General features: G+C 43.0%; 2 protein-coding genes across 3 annotated transcripts in view; one reads left to right on the top strand and one right to left on the bottom strand.

Annotated features, from left to right (window-relative positions):
- Positions 1 to 5,347, top strand: part of LOC110497961 (dnaJ homolog subfamily C member 17) — a 60,008-nt gene extending 54,661 nt beyond the window's left edge. Inside the window, exons 11-12 of one of the 2 annotated variants that reach the window (XM_036954909.1) lie at positions 4,185 to 4,238; positions 4,925 to 5,055. In XM_036954909.1, coding sequence (XP_036810804.1) covers positions 4,185 to 4,214 — 30 coding nt within the window. In that variant the 3' untranslated portion in view covers positions 4,215 to 4,238; positions 4,925 to 5,055. Of the gene's footprint in view, positions 1 to 4,184; positions 4,239 to 4,924 lie in introns of both variants that reach the window. The other variant, XM_021574450.2, reaches the window with a different exon arrangement.
- Positions 5,348 to 7,473: 2,126 nt separating this feature from the next.
- LOC110497964 (GTP cyclohydrolase 1 feedback regulatory protein) lies at positions 7,474 to 9,866 on the bottom strand. The gene is made up of 3 exons (XM_021574454.2): positions 9,706 to 9,866; positions 8,814 to 8,908; positions 7,474 to 8,450 (listed from the first exon to the last, which is right to left on the bottom strand). The coding sequence occupies exons 1-3, from the start codon at positions 9,739 to 9,741 to the stop codon at positions 8,321 to 8,323; spliced, it is 261 nt and encodes an 86-aa protein (XP_021430129.1). The 5' UTR covers positions 9,742 to 9,866; the 3' UTR covers positions 7,474 to 8,320.
- Positions 9,867 to 12,906: the final 3,040 nt, after the last annotated feature.

The following is a 12,906-nucleotide window of genomic DNA, read 5'->3' as shown; positions in this document are numbered from 1 at the left end:
TGATGAGTGAGTCAGATAGACAGTGATGAGCTTTGTGGCAGAGCTCCAACTGAAACTCACCTGACTGAATGGATAGACCTCTGTCCCTCAGGATAGGCAGTTTAGTTGCATCTGAAGAAGTTTCATTGTGTAACATGACAAAGTTCTCTTGTCTTCATGTACAGTTGTGGACCAAATTCCAGGGGTGGTCTTATACCATCCCATACATTTTACCTAGGCAATCTTAACAGATACGTGACGTGAATTACATCATGTCCTCTAATAAAACAGTCTGTTCCATTTCAAATCCTTGTGTATTGTTATGATTGGAACACACACAGACTTTTTCCCCACTGTGAGATTTGTAGAAGTAAAGCTTCATTGCCGTGTTTGCAGACTAGCAGACCAGACGTGTGTGTGTGTGCCGTTCTCCGTGGGAGGTCAGGGAAGTCTGAGAATGTTTACCTGCTTGTGTCTCCTGGCAGTGAATTATTTGTAATTATTAAATGAAGGGTTTGATATTTAGGGTTCTTTGAATGTCTGGGCTCTGAAGTAAACAGTGTGTGGACTGCTGCATTCCAGTTGCTGTTTGTTCAGCACATTAAGCAGATAAGGAACCATAACACATGCTCAAAGCAGCAGTACAGACCTCTCATCAGGCAGCACACCAGACACACACAAACCACCAGCTTACTCAGACGCACGCACACACAGTAAGAAATGTTTTATGTGTATTTGTACTTTAACCTTCCTTTCACTTAATTTTTTGTCATGTCTCTTTTGGGATATTGAGGGTTTCAATTCTACATTGTTGCTGGTTTAGTGGCCCCAGTGTTTTAAAATCAAATCTGTTGCAATCAGGGGGCTTTTCCCGGAAGGCCCTGATGTGAAAGACATCATTCTGGTATTACAAAGATGTATTGTTGGATATTACATAGCTGAACAGCCCTCTCCCCATCTCTCTGTCATAGAAACCCCCAACACATCCATCATACAGGGAAATGCCAGAGCACAGGGAGTTCACGTCTCAACTTCCATTTCTCTTTCATTTTGTTTATTTCCTTTATGGGTTTTCAAATGCACCCTCTATCCAGCAGGCTCAAATCCAGCCCTCTACAGCCCCCCGAATCCAGTGCTGACTGGCTCTTCCTTCACACTTTACACTATTCACGGACCAGAGCTTTCACCTAGACACCAATACCTCTTCATTTAGCCACCTGCACACAGCTTACTCAGTCCGTTGTCACATGCTGCTACAGTAGGTTTTAGTAGTTATTGCGTGGTTTGGCCCTGTCAAGGCTGTTAAACCTTATTCGCTACATTTCAGCAGTTATTAGGGCATTACATAAATACAGTATGTTCCTGTTTCTATAGGTTAGCTTTCCTTCTCAGGGAAAAGGGCCTTTGCCTGTGAATGGCATCCATAAACCATGTTTTCAGGACTAATTGTGGAAATTGCTGAACAACACAGGAAGTAGACTTGGAGCCTATTTCAATAGCTGTTATTGCAGTATTATGAGTTAGTATTTGTTCCATCATTACAAGGAGTCGGTCTGTAGATCGTTTTGTCTGTCCTCAAAAAAATTATTGATCTTCTCCCTGAATTTACTCTTGTGAGGAATCTTAGTTTGGCTGTGGCATATGCGATCCTCCTGCCCAGTGTGTTATTTTTAGTTAGCGGGAGCATCTGGGCATACACTCGCACATATCAAACACACCCCTAATGATCTCTAAATAAGTGTTTGGCTCCTATAAATCACCGGCTCCATAACCCACTGACACACACACACACACACACACACACACTCGGACACACTGCAGAGAAATGGCCTCTTGATTAGTTTCATCAGACGGCAGTACCGTCTGTATTATTGTAGACCTAGCAGTAATTTACCTGGACAACCACTATGGTTTGGTAGAAGTACCCTAGTCTATAGGAGGAGCTGTTGTAAAGAAGATAGCGTTTAAACCTATTTGTCTCAGACACCTTGGAGCAGGATGTCTCGTTGCTTGCAGTGGATCTTGGTGAGAGGGGGAAAGCAAACTGGAGCTAGGCGATGTGGATCAGATTGTTCTGCAAGAAGGTGATGGCTTAAAGTCCTTTTCAGGCTTGTCTAAATCATTGAAATACTTCTATGTTTATCAGTACTGTACACAAACACAATAACTCCTTTTAAATCTCTATTTAAGGTTAATGAGGGCTGATGGCTCCTAGTCTGTTTCTGGACAGGCAGTTAGGCGTGCAGACCAGCTCCGTCTCAGGTCCATGACACATAATAGGCCTTCATGACATCATCAGGTCCTCATAGCCCCCGGGAGACTTACTTCTGTCATGAGCTGGGGAGAGAGTGATTTTACAAGGGGGAGAAGAAGAGCTGGAAGTCTCTCTTTCTCTCTTATCACCCCCATGCTAGCTGTGCATTGGCCACCTGACTGGGGATGTAGATAAAGGGCCTCATTGCCAAAATCTTGAACTATCACTTTAAGGGGCGGCAGGGTAGCCTAGTGGTTAGAGCGTTGGACTAGTAACCGGAAGCTGACGAGGTACAAATCTGTCGTTCTGCCCCTGAACAGGCAGTTAACCCACTGTTCCTAGGCCGTCATTGAAAATAAGAATTTGTTATTAACTAATTAATTACTTGCCTAGTTAAATAAAGGTAAAATAAAAAGGAAGGAATACAGTCCTTGTATGATCATTTGCCAGATCAGATACTACTTTTCAACAAAAGTGAGAGAACTGTGTGTAACTCAAGACAAACACACACAGAGAGACAGGTGGGTCTAATGTAGAGCAGATCTCCTGATCCCATCTGTCTGTGGGGGAAAATACTGTGCCTGGCCACCTGCAGCATAGCCTGCCGTCTGCTGTGGAGCACCCTGACTCACCGCCCTGCCTGGCGTATGGTGCTGATGTTACGGCTGGCCTGGTGTCAGGTTGTAGCATGCTGTTGGGAGGCTCCGGGCCGTGAGTGATATCAGTGCTGTTAGTCAGCCCTGAGCGAACGAGCATGGAATGGAGCTGTGTGTGTGTGTTTGTCATCCTGCCTCTGTGCTGGCCTGGTCCTCTTTGTTGTGGGCCTCATTGTTTATCTTATGTGGTTTCCCTAGTCTCTCTCCAGCCGCTGGTGTGTTTATGGAGCAACACACACACGCACACAAACACACCTCCCCAAGTGTTAAGTTAGTCAGGGATGCACAGACTAAACGCGTACGTTGAGTGTGAGCCCACCAGGCAAGGAAACGGCTCTCATCTATGGAGAACTGTGTCACTCTCCTTAGACCCCTGTTTGTGTTCAGAGCTCACCTCCTACATGGGAAGTGAACCAATATAATCTCTATTAACCTTACATGGGAAATAAATAGAGACATACAGTATTAGTGTCCATATAAGCCTAGTTTTTCATATAAGCATTTCAGAGAATGGCCAGTAGAGGTCTGTGTGGAGTAAAGGTGTATGGTGGGTGGAAGGGGGGGCTGCAATTCCCTCCGGCCCACAGTTACACCCTTTGTTTTGTTTAATTGAAGATGCAACAGTTGTTTATTTACTTAAGTGAGCTTGCGTGATATTTCATGGTTACATCTTAGACAAGAACTTGATCTCACATTACTGGAATGATAATCACAGCTGTCTATCCAACAGCATGGAGAGGGAGCCTGCCTCCCCACGCCATCCCTATTTCTCCTCCTCTCTTCCTACCCCTCTCTCTCGTACACACGGGTGGATGCTGGAGTCCCAGTGATCTTTTCCAGATGGTTTACCTCACCGAGCCACTCTCTAACCCTTCTTCATTCTCTACACTTTCTCTCTCTCCCCCTTTCTCTTCTGTGTCCCACTCTGTCTCTCTCACATTCACACACTCACTTCTCTCTGCTCACTGGCTTGTTAGGGAGACACTTCCTTGGCACAGCAGACTTCCTCCATCTAATCCTATAAAACAGGTTTATTCTGTGGACACTCCGCCTCCCCCCCTCCATTGAGGATTAGGGGCGGTGCGTGTGTCTGACTGACTGTGTGTGTGTGCACATGCATCAAATCAAATTGTATTTGTCACATCCGCCAAACACCACTGGTAAGCGTGTCTTTGCATACTTGTGTGTGTCAGCCCCTAGTGCTTACCGTGCAGCCTAGTGCTTACCGTGCAGCCTAGTGCTTACTGTGTGTCTCTCTGTCTGTCTCTGTCTGTGAGACTGATCAACAACTACAGGAAGCATTTGGTTGCAGTCATTGCAGCTAAAGGTGGCACAACCAGTTATTGAGTGTAAGGGGGCAATTACTTTTTCACACAGGGGAATTGGATGTTACTTATTTTATTTATTTAATAAAAAAGTATGCATCTTTTTGGGAGTAAACTCAGGTTTCGGTTGAAGATCATAACATTCAGTATCAAAAATAGAGAATCAGAGAGGGGGCAAACTTTTTGGCACTGTATGTCTGAAACGGTCCTCCCTCCCACACACCTGTCCGGTTCTCTCCTCCCTTCCTTTCCCTTCACCTGTCCTGTCCTCTCTTCCCTTCCCCTCACCTGTCCTGTCCTCTCCTCCCTTCCCCTCACCTGTCCTCTCCTCCCTTCCCCTCACCTGTCCTCTCCTCCCTTCCCCTCACCTGTCCTGTCCTCTCCTCCCTTCCCCTCACCTGTCGTCTCCTCTCTCTGGTCCTGTGGCTGCTGTCTTTTTTTCACGACGAGTGACAGACAGTAATCATTTGGTCCATGCTCTGTTGCACACCTATGTCACATGTAGAGCTTGTTTTTGTATTTGCACTGTGTTATCCCATTATTAATGCAATGGCTTAGCATGGTTTGCTTCTTCATATTGACCGTTTTACACTGGTAACTAAGGTAAAGGTGGTGAAATGACTATGGTAAAGATCACTGGTTGTAACTGCTTTGTACCTGTCCTCTGCCTGCCTGTCCCTGTTGATCTGACTGTTTGTCTACCCTTACAGGGCGCCCTGAGCAGTGAGCGGGACTATGAGAGCGTGGTGCTGATGAATATGAGACAAGCATCAGAGAGACAGAGACTCATAGAGGAGATGCAGAGAGAGGACGAGGAGGATGCAGCATAGTACCAGCCCAGATCCAGTCTCAGACCGGGATTCAATCCAAGGTGTGTTTTCTGTAAGCGTGCGGTGCTTGACATTTGAAGGTCATTTCCGTTTGAGCTGACATCTGCACCCTATACTGTGAATGCCATCTCCGCGCTTCAATGTACCTTTGAATGAATCCTGGCCCCAGACCCAGTCCAGCTCTTCCTAGCCACAACTAAACTACAGTTTACTATACACCTGATGCTTTAGTTTCATAAATCACATCTCATTTGTGTTTAAACATTTTTGTAAAATATCTGTTGAATAAACATCTTTTTTAAAGAACGGGTGTGTTTCTGGTTTGTCATTTACTGAATTACTACCAGCTACTATTCTAATGTAAACTGAACCAGTGTACTTTTTCATCCAAACCACTTGTAAGATGAACAGGGGAACAAGAAGTTTCTACTAACAAGGAATGTTATCATAACGTATTGCAAAAGACCCCAAAGAGATGGGCCATCCAACACTGCTATACCACATCTAAATGATGCAATCATGTAATTTGCATCTGTCAGTATCACTTTCTCAAACTGTAAAAAGTTAGGGTAATGAACAATCTTTGCAGCAAAGAGACTGAGTCGTTTCCCTTTAATGCAATGTTGTCTTCCAACAGTGTAAACCACAGACCATGTGAAAAGAAGATGGGGAAATCATGGCTATTACATTTTTAACTGTCAATCAGCCTGGGATGGGAGTGGTAGTACTGTAGGCATGTTTTCAAGGGAATGTTTGTGGGCCCATGTGATGAAATGGGAATATACTCTAGAGGCCCTTTATTACAGCAGTGGTGGTTATGATTGTTTTGAGTTTTGTATATCGAAGGTACTGTACAACTTCAAGGCTGATACTTGATCTGAAGACTTTAGTACCACCCTGCACTGAACTTTTACATTGTAGTTAGCGTTCAAAATATGCCTATTCTAAGTGCGATTCACCCTTGTCTCCTCTGTCAAATCCTGTTTACTGGTTGTGCTACAATAAATACATCTGTTCCTTGAAAGTATCATGAAGAGATAATCTGATGACTAGTTGGTCATCCCAGTGAAAACAACTGAACTGAAGATCAAATGTACACGTCCCGTAAGTCGTTGGCATTCATGAAAGATATATTCATACAGTATCATGACCGTTCCTCTCTTGCCTGAATGTTGTGGTTTCAGATGAGTTTCCCAATAGAGGCTGTTAAAGGAGTTGCTCATGGAGGAAGAGGTCTCCTGATGTCACTGCCGAATGCTGGGATGTCTGGGCCACTTCCATTTAGGACCTGACACACTGAGCTAGGCTACAGTCACTCTGACCAGAGAAACAAACAGTTGTAACAGTGTCCCCTCCGTGGGACATCCAAAAACAAAATAGATGTATGTTGTCCCTCAGGGGACTATGGTATAATGTAGTCTATTCCTGGGGCTGTGTGAAGTTTCTTCCTGTCATCGTGTTATTTTGGAGACTCATAGCCAGCTGGTTGGTCCAACCCAGTGATCCATCTCCCCGGCACTCCCAGCCTGCCGCAGCTCTCTTACACAACGGCCAGCTGTGGTGTGGTGTGAGCCATCGTATCCCTCCCTACACTTCTCTCCCCACACTCTCCTCTCCTACTGCAATATACACTAATCAGATGGTTTTATTTATGCATTTGATGGACGGCCTGTCGTACCCCGAGAGAAAAAAGCTGAACATTGAGTCCAAATTACAAGAGGGAATACAATTACAGTTCCAGGAACACATCCTGACCGTGCCCAGTGCCAGCGGATTGTGCTGCATGCAAATGAAACAGGAAGATGTGGCGTCCCAACAAAAGCCATCCAATCAACAGGAGAAGACTCCGGCGGCATCTTCACAGCATCCTCTTCCTCAGATCCTCTGTCCGTGTGGAAGCTGGCAGCTCCTCAGATGCCAGCAGAACCTGGAACTGACCACAGTTGCGCCCGCATGTAGAAATTAGGGGCCCTTTTGATATTTGGGTGTAAATTGTGGCCAAGTCACGGCAGCAGGCCTGGCGAAGGCTTGGTGATCTGGGGTTAGCCTCAGACATGCACTGGCAGCCCAGAGACTAATGAAACCACCCAGTAGCAGCAGAAGTGCTGGCTCAGATGGTCTCCACCAGGCATGCCTGCAGCACACTTGTCACACTTACAGGACCCGACTAACTTCCCCCCATGTACTGAGGTCTCACTGGCCCACTAAAAACCACTGCAGACGTGCCATATTTCCCCTCAACCTGAGGCGTGAAGGCACAGTTCCAAGGGCTTGTTTAGAGCTTTTTTTTTAAGAGAGCATGAGACATTTGTCCAACAAATGTCATGCTTACCATATTGTACTGACAGATGGCACACAGGGAGATCAGACTTCCAACCTGTCCTTTTAAGTATACTCTACCTCCTTGAGAGTTGGGACATGCCACGGAACAAATATCAAATCACCTTTATTATAATTTCTTCACATGCATCTAATTATATTACCAATGATATGAAAACTAACATTCTCACACAGCTCCTTTTTGCACCAACTTTTGACAGTTTTATCTGTCACTTATTTCTTAGTTGTATGTACATATCTACCTCAATTACCTCATAACCCTGTACATTGTACTGGTACCTCTTGTATATAGCCAAGTTATCATTACTCATTGTGTATTTATTACTTTTCTATTTTCTTTCTCTCTGCAATGTTGGGAATGGCCCATAATTAAGCAGTTCACTGTTAAATCGACAACTGTTTACAGAGCATTTGAGAAAATGGAATAGGATTCAGGATAGAGGAATATTTGCATGCTAGGAAAAGTAATATTTGCTTGGCCTAAAGGCAATGTAAAACTTTGGAACTGATTCAACATCATACTCTTGACATTCAGATTCAGTTTGTAAACCCATTGCTATGATAGATTATGAACACACATTTGGTAACTGCTCCATCACATTGGAGTGAGTTTGAATGGGAGTACAAAAGATTCTGGACAAGTAGTGTCATTATACAAATTCACACATTTGCTAACGGGGCAAATAACGATCTGGAGAATTGATCATTCGAAATTCGGTAATCGGCACCCCTTGCTAAAAAATAAATAAATGGAATACAAAGGACCATTACATCACAAAGAACAGTAGCAAAATGAATGTATAGAATCCATCCTTGATTTTTTTATGTAATACCTACAATATAGGTTTTTAGCTCTTGCTCCTCATTGGACAGAACACTACCACCACAACCTTGTGGCCCAAGACACACTATCAGTGTCATTGATCCACAGTCAGGTCACTCAGTCTCCTTGTGCATGCACCACACCAGCGTTTGTCCCACACCTGTCATTGTCACCATGCGGAAGCCAATCTTCTCCAACTTGTCCAACACCAAACGCGGAGGTTCGTCCACGTGGTACTCCGAGCTGCAAGGGGCAGAAAGTTTAGTTTTTTCTCAGATGTAAAATGTCAAACTCATTCTGTGAACTCTGTCAGGAGTGCGAACACATGCAGGAGAACTCCGCTAAATGAGCCAGGATTGTGTTTGTGATTATTCCCTCCACACCTTGGTTCATTTCCCAAAAGCACTTGTGGCAGATCCGCAATGACAACACTTCCCTGTTGTTCGATCAACTCTGCTTGTCTGCTCCCAAACTACAGAGCAACAGCCTATGTCCTGCTCTGGTTCAACTTATACCACTACTACACCATTCTTCCGTCGCTCAGAGGTTTGTCATAATCTTGGCCGTAAGGATGGAGACATACAATGAGATATACTCAACACTCACAAATTGTTCCCCAGCATGGTGGTTTTCCTGGCTCCCAGGTAGTTCATTATTGCTGGGTCAGAGTATACATCTCCTACCATGGTTGGCCCAGTCTCCTGAAAAACAGATATTCAGGTGTGTGCACAAATGCTATATGCAGAGTGTACAAAACATTAACACATTACTAATATTGATACACAATATTAGGAAGGACCTTTCTTGATACACACAGGAAACAGTTCAGTGTGAAAAACCCAGCAGCGTTGCAGTTCTTGACCCAAACCAGTGTGCTCAAAGGCACTTAAATCTTTTGTCTTGCCCATTCACCCTCAATGGCACACACATACAATCCATGTCTCAAGATTTAAAAATCCTTCTTTAACCTGTCTCCTCCCCTTCATCTGCACTGATTGAAGTGGAATTAACAAGTGACATTAATAAGGGATCATAGCTTTCACCTGGATTCGCCTGGTCAGTTTGTCATGGAACGAGCATCTGTTTTTAATGTTTTGTACACTCCGTTGCATTCTTGAAATAAATTGACAAACACCGAAAATATGCATGGCATGCCATCCACAATCTCTATAACAATTTACCAATTATGCACAGAAATAGGCCTACATACTTTATCTGACTGAGCAGTGAACGTGTTTTTAATTTGGTGTACTGTAGAAAAAGAAACGAGACGCGAGCTGCTATGCACTAGTTCGAATTTGTTTCGCTTCCATGTTTGCAAATGTTACAATGTTGCAAACATGGACATAGCTGATACCTATGTAATAAGCTACACGTCAAAATCGGCGACATTGTTGCAGAGCCTTCCTTTACAAAGTCTTTAGTCTATAACATTTCGGCGTGCGCGTCAACCGCAAGGATGCAGTCTGTATGCTATGACGGGAAGAAGAATACTAACCAGCCGGATCTGAGTACTAACGAATACATAGGGCATCCTGGATCTCAACCGTTTAACGGGTAGTTCCCCGGGAATGGATGATAAGATAGTTACTTATGAGACACGACAGTGCGCTTTCCAAGTTACACTCGCACTGACAGCTCACAACAGAATGCGGAAACACCCATCGCAATGGACCAATCATAGCTCTCTCAGCTACTTGTCAACAATGCTGGTGCATGCACAGTGCGCGTGCTTGTCCAATATTATAGTAAAAGAAAAAGCTATTCATTTAGGCACACAATATTGCTTATTTTACGCATCAAACTGGACAGAATGTGAACATGTTTCATATTAAAGGCATATCTGATGTCATATGTATGGCTTTTTTGTCAGACCTATTAAAATCAGGGCCACTCATAAATGTAGCAGCACTGTTTGTTTAAAGAGTATACACTCCCCTCTGTTTGTATTTGGACAGTATAACTAACCTTTTTAATTTGCCTATACTCCAGATTTTTTTGGGGATAAAATGTTACAAATGAGGCGAGAGTACAGAACGTCACCTTTATTTGAGGGTATTTTCATATCTGCTTTACCGTTTAGAAAGCACTTTATGCATATAGTCCCCCCCATTTTAAGAAGTCATATGTATTTGGACTAGTTCACTTATAGTGTATTAAAGTAGTCAAAAGTTTAGTATTTGGTCCCATAATCCTTGCACGCAATGACATTATCAAGCTTGTGACTGCAAATTTGTTGGATGCATTTGCAGTTTTTGGTTGTGTTTCAGAGGATGTTTTGCCCGATAGGAACTAAATGGTGAATAATATATTGTCATCTTGGAGTCACTTTTATTGTAAATAAGAATAGAAGATGTTTCTGAACACTTCTACATTAAGTTGGATGCTACCATGATTATGGATAATCATGAATGAATCATGAGAAAGTCACAGAGGCACAAAGATCATACCTCACCCACAATGCTAACCTTCCCTGTTATTGGTAATGGTGAGAGGTTAGCATTTTTTGTTGTAGTAATTTTCTCACTCGTTATCCGGATTAATTTAGAAGTGTTCAGAAACATCTCATCGGCTCACTTAGAAAGAAAATGACTCCAGTCATCATTCACCATTCAGTTAAAATTGGGCAAATCATAACCCAAAACACATACTAAACCTTTGGCTACTTTAATACACCATTAGTGAGGGGGGGGGGGGGGGGCTGCTTTCATTTCTGAACAGTAAAACATATGTATGATAAATACCCTCAAAGAAATGCTGACATGCTGTTGTTTTGCCTCATATTCATAATTGAATCTCAAATGTGAACTGTTGGAGTACAGAGCCAAAAGTAAAGAAAATGCTTTACGTCCAATCTCCATTGTGTATAGTGGCTTGAATATTTGCCATGTTCATGGTTTTCTCGGTTCGGCTCAGGTTTATCTTTTCATTATGTGGCTTTGAAACTGTCCATTATGTCCACTGAGGTTTCAGCCAAAACGCGGATGTGTAGCAATCTTACATATGTGAAGAGATTGAAGAGCTTCTATAGGCTACAAGTAAGTTATCTCAAATAACTCAAATAAAAACCTTGTCTGTCAAACTTGTAAGCGGTTGACCGAGTTCTTCTGTTTTTTTTGTGTGTTTTTTTTTTACCTCTGTCTCTCGTGATTTTTGGCTTTTTTATATTGGGAAACATTCCATGGTCAAACACTCATTATCGCGATAGACTTACTGCTTTCAGTATCCCATCACTGTATTGATGAATGGTGACAGTATTTCCTGGTGCTAAGTATGGGCTATTATGTTGCCTTTCCAGTTTTGTTACAAATGACTTGGATTCAACCCACATCACGTGTTAATACACAGTCCTATAGTATATACTGTGATTTTGTATGCATGCAGAACTCAACCATATTTTTACAGTCTGGAACTATGATTTCCTTTTCTGAGATGTATTAATTTCCCTTTCAGTGCAGCAAAAACTCATTTGGATTAGTCTTTTGAGGCTGTAGGGGAAATGAAAGACATAACCCATATCCTAACAACAATGGAGGGGACATTGATTAAATCAGCAATATGAATTTAATGTCCTTTTGATGCCAAAGAGGACTTGACAGACAATCAGTTTGGCTTTGCATGTTATGCTCAGTGGGGCTGGTAATTTATAGTGTGATCACAGCTTGATATTGCTCTGATGGGAAGAGATATGGGAGTAAACCAGACCTTACTCATGGTACACAAAACCCATTCCATGCACTTTGATACACCAGAGTTGCAGACAATTTGTTTATGTGGTTTGGAAGTTCTTATTGTGAAACACATACATACATACATACATTCAATTGATCAGATAACTCATTTTGGTTTCTGATGTGATTCCTGGAAATACATTTTATTAGCATGTGTCACTTGTATGGTACATCAATCCCAAATTATAATCTTGCTGTTAAATAACGACTGTCTTTCTCAAGCATAATTTATGTCTTTACCAAATCATGTTTTCTACGCTGCATTACAAAGTCATACAAACTCTAAAAAGCTGATAAGTACAGGCTATGCGTTCCCATTGACACAGGTGGGAGGTTTGGTGAGAAGATTGCCACCTGCTGGCTTTGTAGACCAATGTCACCAGTAGGCTTCTTACCCACTCATCCGCACAAAGGAAGTAAAAAAATAAATGTAAAAAAGTAAGGGTAGTTTCCCAGAAAATGTATTTTTCATATTTGTAGCGCCACCCAAAGAGCACAGGAGACATGATTCAGGAAAGAAAACAGGAAACCAGTGGAGCTGTCGCTGCTGTATTCCAAAAACAAATGAAATACCACTTCTGCCAAAAAAACACTCTCTTAGAATGTATTCCTGGGGCCCTCGGAACATCCTGTGGTCCTCTGAGGAACTTCCTGATCTAGCTCATCTGCTGTGCATTATTAGAGCCCCAGGTCGCCTTTACAGTAACCTGGAGGGACAGCAGGGCTCATCCCCGGAGCAGTCAACCCAGCCACAGGAAGCAGTTCGCTGCTGTGACAAGGGCCTCTCCTTCACCTCACCACTGAGAATTAGTGATGAGGGGAGATATACTATTTATTGTCTGAAGAGTACTTCCCCACAGACAGCAGTAAGAACACATACTGCCACATGATGGGAAATGCAAGGATGCCCTTGACCCTGTCGGGCTTCAGCAACAGGGAGTTTAATTGATCAAAACAGCAGTAGCTCA

The sequence above is a fragment of the Oncorhynchus mykiss genome, chromosome 19 (assembly GCF_013265735.2).
Source record: "Oncorhynchus mykiss isolate Arlee chromosome 19, USDA_OmykA_1.1, whole genome shotgun sequence".
Lineage (NCBI taxonomy): Eukaryota > Metazoa > Chordata > Actinopteri > Salmoniformes > Salmonidae > Oncorhynchus > Oncorhynchus mykiss.
The sequence above is the reverse complement of the archived record's forward strand: the minus strand, read 5'-3'. Positions and strand labels throughout refer to the sequence as shown.

What these genes read in the sequence shown, in the direction of transcription:
- LOC110497964 (XM_021574454.2), bottom strand. Translation starts at nt 9,741, where the DNA reads ATGCCCTATGTATTCGTTAGTACTCAGATCCGGCTG. An exon ending in TTAGTACTCAGATCCGGCTG is followed by an intron (nt 8,909 to 9,705) that starts GTTAGTATTCTT and finishes TCTGTTTTTCAG; the next exon opens with GAGACTGGGCCAACCATGGT. An exon ending in ACCATGCTGGGGAACAATTT is followed by an intron (nt 8,451 to 8,813) that starts GTGAGTGTTGAG and finishes TGCCCCTTGCAG; the next exon opens with CTCGGAGTACCACGTGGACG.